This window comes from Mesocricetus auratus, unplaced genomic scaffold, assembly GCF_017639785.1.
Source record: "Mesocricetus auratus isolate SY011 unplaced genomic scaffold, BCM_Maur_2.0 Super-Scaffold_100019, whole genome shotgun sequence".
NCBI lineage: Eukaryota > Metazoa > Chordata > Mammalia > Rodentia > Cricetidae > Mesocricetus > Mesocricetus auratus.
The window spans coordinates 269409-286578 of record NW_024429200.1 but is presented as its reverse complement, the minus strand read 5'-3'; the positions used below and the strand labels follow the sequence as shown (position 1 = coordinate 286578).

Here is a 17170-nt window from a genome sequence, read left to right as displayed (position 1 = left end):
TTGTAACAGATGAAGGCTGGTAGAATGTTATGGCCCAGATCTGGTGATGGGTACGGTGATGGAGAGGCACTATGTCAATGGGGGTCCTGGAAATGGTGGCAGTGGCGGTAGGCATTCTGGCTTTATGCCGAGCTCAAACGTGCCTTGTTCCAGAGGCAAGAGATCCGTAACCAAGTATGGCTTAGCTTATCCCATGGCAATCCCGATAGCCATGAAGGTTGGTTACAGATGATTTAAGGTTGCGGTGTCTCTGACGACGGGCAACCTGTGGGGAAGACCCCTCCCACCTAAGACAGGGGTTCAAGGCCCCCGAAGACGGGCAAGGGAGGGTGACCTACTTGACTTAAGCCAGGAGTGCCTCATTTGAAAATAAAAAGGGGTGAATTGTGGGAACACCAGACCTTGAGCAGAGACCCAATTCCCCATGGCCTGGGAGTAGGCAGCTGTAAGACAATGTTTACTAAAAACATGTTTACTAAAAACTATGCAATGCCCGGGGCAATAAGTTCCTGGAAAAAGCCTGCCCACAGAAACCGCCCTGACCTCGACCTTGTCCAAAGACTAACCGCACCTTCAGACCCACCCACATCCACCTCTGGTGTCAGAGCAGAACCAGCCAGGGTAGAGGAGAGAGCAGAAGCTTCTCTGGAGGGAGCCTTTCTTAGGAAGTTTTCTTGAGCCTTTTTGGGGCCTGCTTAAAGTTTTCTTTACATCGTTGAACAAGTGTCTGTGTTGTCAATCCCTGACACCCTCCGCACGTTCTCGGACACAGGCCGAACAGCAGACATGACAGGGCACAGAGATCAGCTGGGAAAGCGGGTTCATAAAACTTGGAGACACAGAGGTAATTCTTGGCAGCTCATTTTGTGACTTCTGGTTTGGGATTCACACTGGGGTCAGTGGAGGGAGCGCTGGTCTGAGAGTGCGTTAGGCTCCGTTGAGCTAAACTGCATCCAGGGATAGGCGCAGACCCGGCTTCCCCAGCCTGGGTTGTTTGCTCATAACTCAGAAGCTGAGAAAAGGTGACCTGGGGATTAAGTTCCCGAGGAGGGAAACTTCAAGTTTGCAGACTAAACAACTTTTCAGGGTTCTGAAAGTTGATTACCCTCCAGAGAGAAGGGCAAAAGTTCTGTTGAGCTTTCCTTTGCCAGCATCCCCAGGGAACCTTTGAACTTTTAGAAATTGTTCCTTAGAGGATAGCTAACTATCCTTGGGGGCAGGAGAGAGAGAAGGAAGAAGAGAATATGAGAAAAGAAGACAAATGAACGTTCCTCACATACCGCTATCGTTTCTGGATGTTTCCCTACGCTTTTCTGGGTGGGCAGTGTGGACAGTGGAAAGCAGCTGTAGGTCTGGACTAACTGGGAGCTTGCCCGCCTGGGTGATCCCTGCAGAGGCGATGGCCTTCCTGGTTGAGGTGTCTTCCAGGGCTTCCTGCCTATGAGCTACAGAACGGTAAAGCACCATCAGGGAAAATGCTCAGCTCATTGTCTTCTAAGGACGCAGACACACTGAAAAGAGACTGGGAAGGGCTGAGCCGGGAGTCACATCTTCCTCCTTAGCAGAGAGCACACCCACCCGGCTCTATACGGGGCTGGCACAAAGCTCTGCCTTGCTCCCAAACCCTGCCTCTCTCTCTTCTCCCGTTCTTCCTCTGTCTGCCTGCTGTTCTGTAGATCCCTGGGACTGGCAGATCTGCAAATCACTCTGTACTCTGTTCAGTCCCCATGTCCCTACCTCTATTCATTGGCACACTCATTAAAAAAAAGTCACTGAGTACATCTGTCATGAAACTGTTTGGGTGGGGGAAGCTCTGGCTAGTACTAGAAAGAGAAAGATGAAACTGCAGAGGTATTCATTAAATGTGGGCTTTGAAGCAAGCAAAAGGATGACTTGAGACGTGTCCAGCCCAGCGGAGGGGTAGAGAGCATGAGGTCTCTCTATATGGAAGGTAGGGAGGAGGAGACATCTGTGCAGGGACCTGGCTGAGGGGAGAGGAGGAACCCACGATGACCCACCGGTGTTTTCTGGTGCTTTCCCTCCTCCCAGGACTGTGGAGGAAACGGAGGGTCACAGTTGAGTCGATGTGGCGTTCCCCCAAGCTGCTTGGTGGGGCCGAGACCACGGCAGGCTGGATATAGGAGCACAGTGGCCATTTGAGGTCCTGTCTCCCACGGAAAGCAGAACTTGAGACCCAGGGGATGTAGCAGATGCTGTGTTCTCTCCACAGTTATTTTCTTGCCTTCTGGTCCAGGTGGACACTTCGCAGGACAGATGGAAACTGAAGATTGAAGTCTGAGCCCCGTCACTCCTTCTGGACCCTTCCTTGCTTGTTTGTAGGAGACACACATTCACTGAGGTAAGAGGCGAGGAGACCTTTCATCATAACAACAACAAAACATGTGGGAGACGGTAAGCTACCTTGGGAAGCAAGTCCCAGAGTCGGGGGAAGATGCGGTACTGTAGTCCAGAAGAGGCCATGTCTCCCGACGGTACCCCGTGTGGACTCCACTTCCCTGCCACACTCTATAATTGATGCACGTGGAAAGGTGAGAGCTTTCCAACGAACGTGACACAAACGGAGCCTGGTGCTTGGTGGACGGGAAGGGTACAGGGGATCCCATCTCTGCGGGACTGGCCAGGAGTACTTAGGATCATGAAATGCAGTAGGAGTTTTTAAGATGGGGGACACACGATTGCTGGAGAAGAGGTGTTATAAATCAGCAGACTGGGGTCAGGGGAGCAGCGGGATGGTTGATCACGGCAGAGTGTAGAGGATTTCTAGCTCAGTGAGAGGCAAAAGGTCCATGCTATACCGGGTGAACGTCCCTGTTTATGGTGTATATGGTGTGGTACTGATGGCTAGCACTCACCCATGTGAACTTACTTGCAGATACATGAATTCATACATATGCTACCCCTTTAAAAAATCTAACAACAACTTTGGATAGAAATAGTAGCCCTGTTGTGGAGTTAAGAAACACAAGGGAAATGTTCCTTGAACCTGACAATGTCTTCAACGCTCCTGAGGTGAGAAGCATTGTCCTTTTGTCTCTCTATTGCTCTCTAGATTTCACAAGGAACAAGGACTCAGAACTCAATGTTGGGGAATCACACTAGTGCCACTGAATTTTATCTCGTTGGTTTCCCTGGCTCTGAGAAACTACGCCGTGCCCTTTTCTCTACCTTCTGCTTCTTCTACTTAGTGTCTCTAGTGGGGAACGCAGTCATCATTGTAATCGTCTGTGTCGATAAACGTCTGCAGTCCCCCATGTATTTCTTCCTTGTTCACCTCTCCATCCTGGAGATCCTGCTCACAACCGTTATTGTTCCTGTGATGCTTTGGGGGTTGCTGCTCCCTGGGATGCAGGCAGTATCTCTGGCTGGATGTGTTGCACAACTCTTTCTGCAACTTGCCCTGGGGACCACGGAGTTTTCATTGCTTGGAGTGATGGCTGTGGATCGTTACGTGGCTGTCTGCAACCCTCTGAGGTACAATGTCATCATGAACAGTCAAACCTGCAACTCTGCGGTAATTGTGTCTTGGGTGTTTGGGTTCCTTTATCAAATCTGGCCAGTTTACGCCACATTTCACCTCACCTACTGCAAATCAAATGTGGTGGACAATTTCTTCTGCGACCGTGGGCAGTTGCTCAAATTGTCCTGCGATAACACTATTTTTATAGAGTTTATCCTCTTTTTAATGGCCATTTTCGTTCTTTTTGGTTCTCTGATCCCTACAATTGTCTCCTACACCTATATCATCTCCACCATCCTCAAGATTCCCTCAGCCTCTGGCCAGAGGAAAGCGTTTTCTACATGCGCCTCCCACTTCACCTTCGTTGTGATTGGCTATGGCTGCTGCTTGTTCCTGTACGTGAAGCCCAAGCAGACGCAGGCAGCCGATTACAACAGGACAGTTTCCTTGATGATTTCCATCGTAACTCCCTTCCTCAACCCGTTCATCTTCACACTCCGTAACGACAAAGTCTTAGAAGCCCTTCGAGATGGAGTGAAACGCTGCTACCAGCTATTCAAGAGCTAGCCCTAGACGTTTACATCACCAAACACATACCAAGATCGCTAGGACAATATGAGAAGACCATCTCTGAGCTGCATCATAATCACGATCGTTATCAAACACCTGGGTTCAGAGACTTTTGAGTTGTGACTATATTTTTTGGTCATGCTCTTTTCCTCTCAGATCCTACCTCCTTCCCTATCCATCCAACTTCATGTTCCTTTTCTCTCTTTAAAAAAAAAAACAAATTCCCAAATTAAAAATTCTTTAAAAGCCACTGAGTCGTATTTGTGTTGATCATCTACTCCTGAGGATGGGACCTGCTGTGAAGTATGGCTGATACACCAAGTGTCACTCCATTGAAGAAAATCAATTTTCCCTCTCCCAGAAGCTATCAGTTGCAAATAGCTTCCCTGGTAGGACTGGGAGTTTGTGTTCACTTCCCATTCGTTGTGCTGGGATTTTTTTTTCTGGCTTGAACTTGTATAGGTCTTATGCATACTGTCACAGTCCATGAGAATTCATGGGTGTATCTGCCTTGCTTTTGATGGGACATTTTAAAACCGCTGTCACTGAATGCAAGGGGGCACAGTAAAGAAACTGTTAAGATGGCTGCTTCATTATTAGGAGGATTTTTTTATTATAAATAAGAGAGAGAAAAATATTCAGAGGCATTTTGCAGGATCCAGAACTGTGGTGATATATTCTTTATGATTTATTAAAGCTTGCGTGAGGATTCAGAAAAGCAAAGCCAGCCTCAAGTTATAGAGATCAGGCAGTGGTGGCTTACACCTTTAATCCCGGCAGCCAGAAGCTAGGAGGTGGTGACATACACCTTAATCCTAGGACTCAGGAATAAGAGGCAGACCGATCTCTGTGAGTCCAATGCCACCCAGATCTACACAAGATTGATCCAGTACTAAATAGAAACAGCTCACGTGAAGATGATCTCAGCACCTGGGACCACACGCCTTTAACCCCAGCACTAGAGGGGTATAAGAGATAGGAGCAGGGTCTTCAGTGGTCAGTATCAGGCATTCATTCTCCAGCCACACTGAAGATAGGAGGATTCATTGTTCAGCTACATTGAGGATAGGAAGCCATTGAAGTCTCAGGATTCTCCAGCTACTTGGTGAAAAGGATTCGGTCTGGGGTTTGGTGGAGCCAGGATCACATTTCAGTGTGAGGTAGAGTAAGAGCTGGTGTCCAGCTGCTTTGCTTTTCTGATCTTCAGCTTGAAGCTTGAACCCCAATATCAGTCTTTTATTTATCATGCAACACAGAGCAGAGAGAATGGCAGAGATGACAAGAGACCAAGGCTAGAGCATAACAAGAGAGAGAAGAGTGGAGAAGGCAAGGGAGTAAGCAGATAGCCTGAAATAGAGAGAATTTTGGGGGTGAACAAACTATGCGGGTTTTGAAGAGGACGAGTAACTCAGGCGAGGGAAGGGCCAGGAGACTAGCGTGGGCTCTGAAGTGCAATTACTTGTGAATAGATACTGAGGGAGCATGGAGGTCAGCATGGGCTCTGTAAGCAACCACAGGTAGCCATATGCCCCTTCTGCAAAAGGTAGAAGGAAATGACTCCTTTTGGCAGATGGGAATTAGTTTGACAAGTCCCCGAGGAATGCTGGCTTTTGTCTAACACCAGAAATCCTCCCATAATCCAGCCTGAGCTCATTCCTAGACATATGGACTACCTGAGACCTAGCAATCGCCTCTCTAATTGGAAAACTTCCTTGTGGTGTTAGAAGGAGACCTGGGTAAGGAAGTATTCTCTTACGTTATCACCCAGATCTTACTGCCGCCCCAGAGGAGCTGTGTTCTGCGGTCTCGTATGCGAAGGGACCCGGGCTTTCCATGGCCGTGGATGAGGGGCGTGGTGCGCAGAACGGAGTAAGAGGCATCCCTGGTTCCTCTCTGGGATTCTCAGTCGTTCCCAGGTCTAGGATGCCTCCTCTGCTTTCGTCCTTTTCATTTGTTCATCCTTTCCCGCGGCCCTTCCCCAGCATCCCCACGTTCCTCTTGTGGCTGTTCCAGTCTTACCGCGTACTTCTAAGTCCCCATTTTCCCTCCCTGCAAACCAAAGGCGCAAAGTTTTCCACGTGGGTGTCCACTTTTCTCCAGTTAAGTGTTGCTCTCACTCTCTGTTTCCCAACTTCCCTCTTTCCTGTCACTCCACCCTGTCCCTAATCATTGTTTCCACGTTTTGTTTTTTCTGGCAGGGCGTGGCCATGGCTACTTTGTGAAGTAACCCAGTGCAGCATTTTAAAAGCGTACACATCGATGCTGTGGGGCATAGCCATAGGGAGCTAGCTAGACGGCATTTCTTCCACATCCAGTGGAATTTTGTGAAGCTGCCAGAAGAATGACATTCTTCCTGAAATGATGAGAAAAGTTATAAGCTACGCATTCTTCAGTGAAAAAAAAAACCACCAGAGGATATTGGATGTAAGTGGCTGTATGTTCACAGTTGCTGTGGATGGCATCATAAGGAAGTGGTAGCTAACTGTCCTGAAATTACGACAGCGCGGTGGACACGAAGGAAGGGAAGACTTGGCACTGTTCACCTTTTACTGCTCCTTTAATTTCCGCAAACGTATACTAATTTACTACACAAAAATAAAACAATTGGACCTCTCTTGTTTGTCTTAAAGGATGCACTAAGTCACACTTCTACCCTTAATATTTACCACAGACCCGAGATCTTCTTCACCACACACATATTTCCCCAAATAAGGACAGAGTTGGTTAAGCAGTCCTGATGTTAAGTCATGATGCTTTGGCGCTGTTTTGGATGCTTACCTGTAACGTTAGCACTCAAGAGGCACTGTAGCTATGCTGGGTTACACAGTGATTTCTAGGCTGGCATGAACTGTGTAACAAGAGTTTGGCTTTGAAGAAAAACAGTTATGAAAGAGGATAAAAATGCTATTTGTTTTTTCTAGTTATAAAGTTCTAATTCTGTCAAAAAATTTTTTTGGCTTGAGTGGTGGATAAGTGCTTAAAACACACTTTCACCCCTGAAAATGTAAAATGTAACGTAAAGCTCCACAGCTTTCATTTCAAATGCCAAACCTAAATGTATATAAATTCATTGAATTGTATAGATTTTGGGCCTGGTTCATTTTCGTGTGTGATATTTTTTATTTATATGTAAGTTGTTATATAAAATTTACTAAAAAAAGATAAAACAAGGAAGTTGTAACTTGTTGGCAGAATGATAGCTTAGTATGTACAAAGACCCCAGTTTCATCTTCAGCCTGGCATAAAAACACAATTACGGAGCGATAAATCCAGATCTTAAAACACAGAAGCTGAAAGTTCAACAACATTAAGAGAGTCAGGTATGTGTTGATACGACCCCATCCTTTTCTTATGTCTTTAGTGGAAGAGTGTGGTATGTACGTGAAAGATGCTTCTAATCCATCATCAGATGATGGAGAATGGTAATCAAATACAACCCGAAATCGCTATGGGAAACACAAGGCAAGGTAGATAGACAGCAGCATACGTCAGCGAGGATGCGAAAATATTGGCGTCCATATACATTACTGATGGGAAGGTGTGGTTGTTCAATAGCTTTTGAAAAACGAAAGTTCTTTAAATAATGTGTCACGTAGCTACATGAACTAGCAGTCACACTCCTAGGTACAGAAGTGAACGCTTGTAATAGTTGTAGCAGTTGACAAATGGAAAAGCTTAGATATCATCCAGATGATAAAGGGATAAACAAAATTTCCAACCACGGAATGAAATACAGGCTGTGATATCAAGCCTTGCACCACTGCAACAAATGCCTGGGATAAATAACTTATCGAAAGGTTTTGGAGATTTCAGTCCATCGTCAGTTGCCTCATTGTTGTTGGTCCTGAGGAGAGACCACACATCAGGGTTAGAAGCACGCAATGGAGGAAAACCACTCCTGGCTTGAGGAGCAAACCGGAGGAGGAGGAAAGGGCTGAGGATTGGACATGTCCCATAGAGGACGCACTCCCAAGCCAGGAATGCATTCCAGGAGTCTTCAGAGGTTTCAGAACCTCTTCAAGGTTCTGTCACCTCCCAATACCACAATCCTAGGGAACGAGCCATTGACACAGTCACATGGGGGGATATTCCAGACTAGAGCACTGTCACATGCCGAAATACGTGGGCGAATATTCAAAACCTTATTCTAGGTGAAGGGAGTGAGTGAGAAAAGGCCATACATTGTATGGTTCTATTCATATGAAACCCACAGTAAGGGGCTTCCTAGGGGCAGGAAGTAGGCTCCTAGGGGCAGGAAGTAGGCGGGCCGCTCCAAGGGACTAACTGAGTGTAAGACCAAGGCGGCGTAGTGAGAGTCAGTGTGTACGGATTTCTTTCTGACGTGATGGCTACAAGCTACTGCGAATGTACCAAACCGATTGAACTGTACATTTCAAAACGAGTAAACTTTCTAACCTGTTACTTACATCCCCCCCAAAGCTGTAAAAACTATAGACATACTGTGTCAGATATCAAAGGAATATATAGAGACAAGTATATTAGAAGCAAAGTCAAAACTCCAACTCAAGCAGCTTCCTAAATCCATTTAAAACCCCCCTTCACTGCTCCCCAGTAAAGGCCACGTTTGTCTGCCCTTCATGAGCTCCTTCCCCAGTAACTGAAGCAACACCCACAGAGCCCCTGAATAGCCTCTTTCTCAAGGCAGCCCCTGCCCAAGCTTCTTTAAGAACCTGTGCAGGGGTAGCTCCTCGTCGTGCGGGAAATCCAGACTTCGACCACAGAGATCCCTAGATGTCCTCATTTCCCGGCCTCAGTAGTCTGCAACTGTTCTGTCATAAGACAGGAAGTGTGGCAATGGAAGTTCTCTTTTCTCAAAAAGGATCAAGATTTCCTTTCTGCCGTCTGGACCCTGGGGCTCGCCTCGGGTTAGAATCCAGCTGCTTCTTCTCTCCACCATAGGCTCAGCCCCCTTCCCTCTCTGTGACATCCATGAATTAAGACCATCAGAGGCCTTGCAGCTCCACAGGGTACAAACACAATCCCAGCACCCACCTGACCACTTTGGATGGCCTTCTTCAAGCAGGTTTTAGTAGCATTATCTCATTAAAATTATGAATCTATCAGCGCACTAGCAACATTGAAATCTAGAGATTAGACAAATGGCAGTGTTGTAATCATAGAATTTACAATTTATTTTGACTAGTGGCACACATACATATCACTATTAGAGGCAAATACTGGGTTAATTGTTGGGTGACTTCGTCTTCTTTAGCGTGCTGAGGCTTCTTGCTACTCAAGCAGGGCATCCCTTTTCCCTGATGACTTTAGGTACCCGGGCAGCTGCTATCTGTCTTCTTGTGAACACAGAGAACAGTTAAGAAGCCTGAGCACCCCCTTTTTAAAAACTTCATTCTTTCCTTTATTTCATTGTGATCAAACGAATTCCCGGCTCCATCTCCCATGGCTTCCACGTGTCCCCATTTTGCCTTTTATTCTCCAATGAAGAGCAGTTATATATACCGCATTAGAATTTTATCCCAAACCAAGAAAAATTTCAGCTGGAGTGCTTGTTTATTCAGTCACCCTCCTCTCCCTGCCTCTCCTGCCCACCTCCTTTTCTTTCCTTCTTCTCCCCCTTTCTCTTCCTTCCCCTCCTCTTTCTGTCCTATACAAAACTTCCTTCAGCTCCAAGCTGAGCTGTAGCGGTCCCCCTAAGCCCCTTGGTCTCAGTTCAGACGGAGGAAGGGGAGGTCGTGAAGCTGAGCGTATCTTCTGTCCACACTGGCTTCTAACAGTGTGCGTCTCCGTTCAGTTTGCAGCTTCTTCTCAATAGTGTGGGCATGTGCTTTAAGAGTGAAATAGATTCTGTCTGCAGGGAAAGCCCCAACGATGAGTCAAAATGCTCAAGCCTACAGGAGCAGATTTCATTTCCATGTCTCCAGAAAACTGGCCCTGTCTTCCTGGGATGACTAGAATCCAGTCCCCTCTCGCAGGAAATGCGGTCTCGGGGAATGCCTGGAGTAGGACAGGAGTTCTCCGGCTGCATGACGATGCTTGTGAAGGGAAATAGCATGTTGACTCCGAGGACGTACTGGGGAGCTCCACCAGCAACCTATGGGAGACGGCCACAGTCTTTGGTGTTCTCTGTTTTGTGAACTAGTTTTAGTGGCAACTAATCTCTTTGGCTGTCTCTGCAGACATATATTCACTCTTGCTGTGGAGACCCATGATCATTTGGGAATCTTCTCACAGATCCAGCGGTAGCTGATGTCACAAGATGCAGCGTCAAATGTCTTTGTCAGGCCTATCGTGACGCAGTGGAAGTTCTGGTTCTCGTTCGTAACACTGCATGACGAAAAGAATTCACAGTGAAGCCTCCTGGTTTCAGTTTTGTCTTTGGCTGTTAGTGAGGTGAGGGCCACACATGAGAGCTAAGCCTGGAGGAGATGCAGACTCAGGCAACTCCATACTCTCCTCCCCTGGTCAGGCTCTTTCTTCCCCACTTAGACCCTTTCCTCTCAATACATCTTCTCCAGTTCAACCCTGGACCCACGTCTTCCTCTCAACTCTCCTGTGAACACTCACGGGTTCCAAGAATCTAGGTCTAACTCCTGCATGTATTTTGAGGGCATTGTCACACCCCCTGGAATCATATTCACGTACTGATTGTATGTTTCTACAGGAAGGCCCAAGGAAGGAGGAAAGGGACTTTTCATCCTCTATTGAGCATGAGCTGGCTCCAGGAAAAACTTGGTGGAGGCAAGCTGCTGGCCTTCTCCCGTTTCCTTTCTGTAATTCAGATCCTTCTGGACTGACCGTAGAGTCTCGTTTCATGAAAAAGTTGCATGGCATCTGGGCTCAAGGGATTGTGGAATCAGACTGCAGCTCTACCCTGTTGCTATGAGAAACTCAACGCATCTCTAACCTTTCTCACACCTGATTCAACTGCCTGGGAGTAATGAAAGTTTTCTCTATGGCATCCTGGTGAATACAGAGAGATAACCCATGCAGGTACTTAGCACAGCATAGTCCCTGGTGTTTAGGAGACAGCAAGTAAAATTTAATTTTTTTCCCTCTTATAAGGAAATCCAGTTGCAGGCAGGAGACCTGGGTTGCTCCTTGTCTGACACAGAATTTCCATACGAAAACTGGAAATATGACCGCCTCCTCCAAAGACTGACTGCATGGACTGATGCCCTGGAGATGGTTCTTGAGAGTTAGTTACAGATCAACTTTAAGGTACAGAGAAGTTGTAAGTATATAATAAACTTTTTAAAATAAATGATCTATATCTGGAGAAATGATATGATATGTAGTTTAATGACCTAAGAAATATCATATGAGGCACACCAGCATCTATGTGTGTGTGGGTCGGTTTGAAGTAGATAATTTATTATATGATTAATACCCTCTCTTCTAGTTTTATGTTATGTAAAATGTTTGATATTTCCTATAATAAAAAAGGTTAAGTAGACAAGAAATGGTTTGGAAGCACTAGAAAAGCAGAGCAGAGTCCAGTCTAAGCCGAAGCTGTCTCAGTGTGACTTTCAGTTTTGGTCTTCTTATGCAAAAATCCCTGGAGAAATGCAGGGTGTCCACATACTTGCCACTGAACACAGAGTTGTTGATCCAGCGCCACCTTGCTTCTCCAGACTGACGTCTCAAACCAACAAAGTACTTCTCAGCACCAGCTATGTCCTGAAGATACTTCTAGAAGTTAAGAAAGAAGCAGCTCATCAGTGGGTTCCTCAGTGCTGGGCTGGTGGTCAATGGTTGGCCTGGTTTTGGGAACCAGGAAGCTTCTGGGGATCTGACCCTGGGTGTCACTGGCAGTTGCCATTAATCCTAGAAGAGTTCTGAAACTTGGTAGGAAGTAAGATCACCTGGACATTGGGACCAAACACAGACTACTTGGCCTCTGGTTCAGAAATCTAATGTAGATGATGAAGAATTTACATTACTGATAAATGCCCTGGTGATGTCAGTATTGCCCTTCTGGGTCAACCCAGAAGGACGGGGTGGTGGGGGGAGGAAGACACTGAAGTCAAAAGAATGGGGGAGGGGAGCAGCTAACCAAGCTATGCAATGGTGAATAACAAGCAACCTTGTCTCAAACAAGGTGGAGGGTGAGGTTGTTCTCTGACTTTTACATGCCCACGGCGGTACATGGTCCCACACACACACTCACACTCACACACACACACACCACACACACACTCACACACACACCACACACACACTTCGCATTTTCCCATAGATGCCACCAACTGCAGCCGTCCTAGGGCAGGCTATTCTATTACACCATCCCAATGCTTTTTACCAGTTTCTCTGGTGTGTTGACAATTGCCAGCGTGGATCCTCTTGCCACACAGTCATCCCTGCTGGTTTTCCAGGGCAATTCAGAGGTGGAGAAGAAGAAACATCTCCCTTGATGAAAATCCCAGTCCTTGGGACAGGCTGACAGGAGGCGGGGAGGAAGGGGGGGGGCGACAAATTGATACATGCCGTTAGTGGTCTGGAGTGGGAACCCTGAACTGATTCATAAAACGATGGGGCGTACATTTCCTTGTGACTACTGATATAAATCCTTTCCAGTTCAGGAAGAAATTCCACCACTCTAGTCTGTTTTGCCCGTGCCTAACATAAGGGGAATGAACATGAGTTCTTCCTGATCCCAAGAGAAAGGGGAAAGTCCTTAAGAATCCAGATCGTGTAGCCCAGGCTGGCCCTTGAACTCCCCATCCTCCCGCCTCCATTTCCATCAGCAAAATCCTATCAGCGTGAGCCACCACTGAGTTCCAGGACAGCCAGGGCTACACGGAGAAATTGTGTCTCAAACAACAACAACAAAACAAAAAGAACCCAGCTTGTGAGTATCAAGGGCGTGGGAAAAAGCAGGGGCCACACACCGTACCTGTTCCGTAGCTCCTTGTAGGCACGACGCTTTCATCATTCCCCCCGAAGATCTGTGAGACTGAAATGAAAAGCCTGGTGGTTACCGCAGGATGAACGCAAAGTCACTAGGGTGCAGGCTGTCGAGCTCTGCCTCTTTGTTTCTAAGAATCCCTGATGTTCTAGATGGTTCAGAAGGGGAAAGGAAACCTGTCTTCCCCAATGAAGGTCCCAGTTTGGGGCAGGCTGAAGAGGTTTGGGAAAGGATGGTGTGGGAAGAAAGGAAGGAGGGAGGCAGGGCCTGAAAGCGATGCTTTGGCTTCTCTGAACTTGAATTGTCAGAAATGGTCTTCCAGGATCCATTGTGCTTGGCATTCAAGTCCTATCTTGTATCCCCGCGTCTCCCGCTGTGGTGGTAGGTGTGAAATGCTTAGGAGACAGAGAACAAAGAACAAGAGGAGGGAACCCAGGAGGCTAGTATCCAGGGGGAGGGTCATACTACTTTCTTATGTGCAGGTTTCGCATGGCTACCCCAGAGCGCTGTTTGAGACACTCTTACGCCGGGCTCCACACAGCATTTTTGTGGTTGCCTTTATTTCTGGTGTCCAAACCCTCTATAAGAAGCAGCTTTGAGACGCTTTTCTCATTAGGATTTCCTCAGCTCTAAGGATTGTGACTGAGTACAGCAAGATCCAGGATTCAGGAAGTTACAGGAGATAAGGAAGTAGGTAACCTTCCAGAGATTTCTCTAAGCATAGAACTTTACTTTCTAAAATACGAGATATGGGGATTGATGGGCCCCCAGCAGGATCATTTTTTCTCCTGGGAGCACTGCTTGAGCAGACGGCCACAATGCCTCCATAGGCTACCGAAACTGCCCTTCGGGGACCGTGGTTATTTTTGTTGGTTATGGCTAAAACTACTTTCATTTACCTAGATGTGAAGTTGGCACTTAGAATAATATTGGTGAAATAGACATAAGCATTCACCTTTTTAATACACTCCCCAGCTCAGAGACTTTGTAATATAATAGTTGACTGTTTTATTTCAATTAGAAATGACTTTTTTGGGTCGTAAAGATGTCACGAGTAACCCATGTCTTAAAAGGCAGTGACAGAGTTCTTACAGAAAGCTGCGAGAAGAGAGGGCTTGGAGCTAGAGAGGAGGCACAGCTCCCAGCACCTACAAGCTGGCACACACCACTTGCAACTCCAGTTCCAGTTCCTGGCCCCCATTGGTGCTGCACGCTCATGGCGTACCTATACACACGAAGGCAAAAGCATGCATGCACATAAAAACTAACCAATCTTTAAAAAAAGAGAGAGACAGGGTTAGAAGTACCATGCCCTCTGTGTATGAAACATCTGGAATTGAGCGTTTGTTTTTATGCATGAGGCTTGATTACTTACAATTTTATTCTTCTCCTATGGTTGTTCTAGCATAATGTTTGGCACACAAAAAGATGCCAGTTTCTTTTTTTTTTGTGGAACATGAATTCTTGTGTGTGTGTTGTGTGTACGTGTTTGGGTGGGTGTATGCATGTGTGTGTGAGAGTGTGTATGCACTTGTGAGTGCATTTCTGAGGAGGCCAGAGTTGACACTGGGTGCCTTCTTTAAATGTTGTCCACCTCATTTATTAAGACAGGGTCTCTTTCTGAACCTGGAGTTTATTAGTTCAGCAAGGCTGGCGGACCAATTAGCACCAGGGATCCACCCACCTCTGCCTCTGTCCACCTGATCTGTGGTTACAGACATAACTGCAACACTTGGCTCCCACACATGTGCTGGAGATGCAAGCTCAGGCTCTCATACTTGAGGAATAGGTACTTTCCCAAGTGAACCATCTCCTAATGCTAAAGTTTGGTTCCTTTGCTTCCTTTTGGTTTTTCAAGACAAGGTTTCTCAGTGTAGCTCTCTCTCTCTGTAGACCGGGCTGGTCGAGAACTAAGAGATCCACCTGCCTCTGCCTACCAAAGGCTGGGACTGAAGGCTTGTGCCACCATATCTCTCTAGAGTTTGGTTTATTTATAACCGTTCTTGTAAGAATCTTTGAAACACATTCCCAGCACGTTACAGTAGTCCCACACAAATGAGGACCATATAATCATGGAGAGGCTGGCGGTGTGGTTCAGTGCCTTTACCGAGCCAGGTCCTGGGTTTGATCCCCAGTACCAGAAAATCAGTATAAATGAGTTTTCTGTTCCTTTTCACACTTGCAAGGAGAAAAAGACCTTTGTGGAGGAGCATTCGCTGACAAGTTTCTTAGGGGACTGTTAGAATTCAACTTGGGAGTTAGGGAGATTACCATTCTGCACATGAGTGGTTCCGTAGCTCTCCGTGGGGATGAAGCCATCATTACTTTCGTAAAAAACCTGTGGGACTGCAAAGAAGATCAGCTGGTGGCTCAGCCTCTGTGTGGTTGCAAATAGAGGTGGAGAATGAGCCACAGGGATGCCAGAGAGCTTTAACCAAAGGAGGAAGCACTGAGCTCTCTGCTCGCGGAGGACTGTATGTATTTTCATTTGTCTTCATGTAAGTACTTGGTCATCCTCTCTGCTCTCATGGTAGGCATTATGGGTCAGCATTGGGTCACGAGGAAAACATCTCTTACCCAACTGCAGCAATTTACTCACATTTCCTCCCCCTTCATTTTTCTTATGGCTTCAGAGCTAAACTGTTGGTTATGAAGCTTCTTTTACTAATGAATTTATTGAGAAGCATTTGTGTATGCACACACACACACACACACACACACACACACACCCCTCAGTTAAATCTTGATCTTTTTTTTTCTTTTTTTGTTTTTTGTTTTTACAAGACAGGGTTTCTCTGTATTGTTTTGGAGGCTATCGGTCCAGCCTGGCCTCGAACTCACAGAGATCCGCCTGCCTCTGCCTCCCGAGTGCTGGGATTAAAGGCGTGCGCCACCACCGCCCGGCTAAATCTTGATCTTATAGTTAGCTCTTCATACAGCCTCATTGGGTTGAACTGGAACAGTATTTGTTTATTTTTTAATTGTAGCAGCAATAAGAGGGCATGCTAAATATTCTAGCTCAGGTTATCCAAAAGCTACACGTAAGGGCTCCGCCCTTTAGACACGGTCAGCTATTTACCTCCACTGAGGACTGCTAACCCTGGCCCCACCCACCCCCGTGTCTGACTGAATATGAAAGGACAGTGTGGAAGAACTTGGGCACTGGGCCTTTACACTCAGCCTGGCATTCTGAGTAGAGTAGAGCATTAAGAACACTTAAGGCACAAATACTCACAATACAGCAGAAACAAGGTCATTCCAACAGCTTTGATCACTACGATAACGAACCCCGAGATGATCATGTTCCAGTTCATGGTGGTGGGGGTTCAGAGACCTGTGAGGACCAGAGCAACATCATCAGTTTCTGGGGATGGGGCTGCTTTCTCCCCAGCACCCGAGGAAGGCTGGAAGACAGGCATTCTAGTGGCCAGTGAAAAGACATGTCCAGGACACTGATAGGAAGCTTGACATGCCATCTCTCCTTTACGAATGCTTCAGCATTAATTAGGTCTGAGTCCCATAGCCACTTGTGGCTTCACAAATCCTGTCTGAGGTGCAAATCTCCTTTGTGATTCAGCGATGCTTACTCTTAAAACAACCCTTGCTTACAAGCTTGTAGTCTTGTCGATGCTAATCTCACTTATAGAAGCCTTAGTCTCCTCTGTGTCAGCGGTATGTTGTAGATGAACGGAGGACGGGGAGGCAGACAGACAGACAGACAGACAGACAGACAGACTTACCTGATCTCTCTCTACAGACAGGGGTCTTTTTGATAGGCTAATGCTTGCGTGGTGGGCAGTATTCCTTGTCTCCTGCCCATATGCTCCTGCTCAGTCTGTGGGTACCGTCCTTGTTCATAACCTCACTGCCCCAGGAGCGCCTTCAAGTGTATGCTTCTTCCTGTTCGGCGCTCTTGGCAAAGGAGCAGGCAGGCCGAGGAGGGGAACCTCTAGCTCTGTGGGAAGAAGGTTCCGGTCAGGAACTATTTCTAGAAGGATGTGAAAAACCACATGGCTCAGCACAGACTCCCCCTTCATCTGTTAACTCTCTATTGCTCTTAGGACGAGGCTTGGCTCCTTGATGCAATATGTGAATCTCGTGTGTTCCTGCTGTCATGGATGCTAGTTGCTCATTCATGTGCTAGGTACTCTCTTAGCACCTGGGATGTGTGGGGTGGTTCTGTGTCTCTCGCTGGCAGCAAATCTGCCCCAGTCTTGTCTGCCAGAGATCCTACG

At 46.8% G+C, this 17170-nt stretch overlaps 2 protein-coding genes across 5 annotated transcripts; one reads left to right on the top strand and one right to left on the bottom strand.

Moving 5' to 3' along the window:
• Positions 1-3100: 3100 nt before the first annotated feature.
• On the top strand, positions 3101-4122 carry LOC101839882 (olfactory receptor 9A4). The gene has a single exon (XM_005085755.3). It carries the CDS (start codon positions 3101-3103, stop codon positions 4043-4045), a length of 945 nt encoding a protein of 314 aa, XP_005085812.1. The 3' UTR covers positions 4046-4122.
• A 2467-nt stretch (positions 4123-6589) lies between these two features.
• Positions 6590-16897, bottom strand: Clec5a (C-type lectin domain containing 5A). 4 transcript variants are annotated; one of them, XM_021222802.2, is made up of 7 exons: positions 16676-16897; positions 16171-16269; positions 15207-15281; positions 12924-12983; positions 12330-12466; positions 11613-11719; positions 6590-7892 (listed from the first exon to the last, which is right to left on the bottom strand). In XM_021222802.2, exons 2-7 carry the CDS (start codon positions 16247-16249, stop codon positions 7724-7726), a joined length of 627 nt encoding a protein of 208 aa, XP_021078461.1. In that variant the 5' UTR covers positions 16250-16269; positions 16676-16897; the 3' UTR covers positions 6590-7723. The 4 variants fall into 4 exon arrangements, with proteins under 4 accessions (XP_021078461.1, XP_021078463.1, XP_021078462.1 ...); XM_021222803.2 differs by lacking the exon at positions 6590-7892 and adding an exon at positions 9178-10354; XM_021222804.2 differs by lacking the exon at positions 15207-15281.
• Between the last annotated feature and the right edge of the window lie 273 nt (positions 16898-17170).

Bases quoted from the DNA above. Each gene is read 5' to 3' on its own strand.
- Clec5a (XM_021222802.2), bottom strand. From the start codon at position 16,249: ATGAACTGGAACATGATCATCTCGGGGTTCGTTATCGTAGTGATCAAA. The intron at 12,984-15,206 runs GTAATCTCCCTA...TTTTCATTTCAG, and splicing joins AACCACTCATGTGCAGAATG to TCTCACAGATCTTCGGGGGG. The intron at 12,467-12,923 runs GTACGGTGTGTG...GCCTCCTGTCAG, and splicing joins TACAAGGAGCTACGGAACAG to CCTGTCCCAAGGACTGGGAT.
- LOC101839882 (XM_005085755.3), top strand. From the start codon at position 3,101: ATGTTGGGGAATCACACTAGTGCCACTGAATTTTATCTCGTTGGTTTC.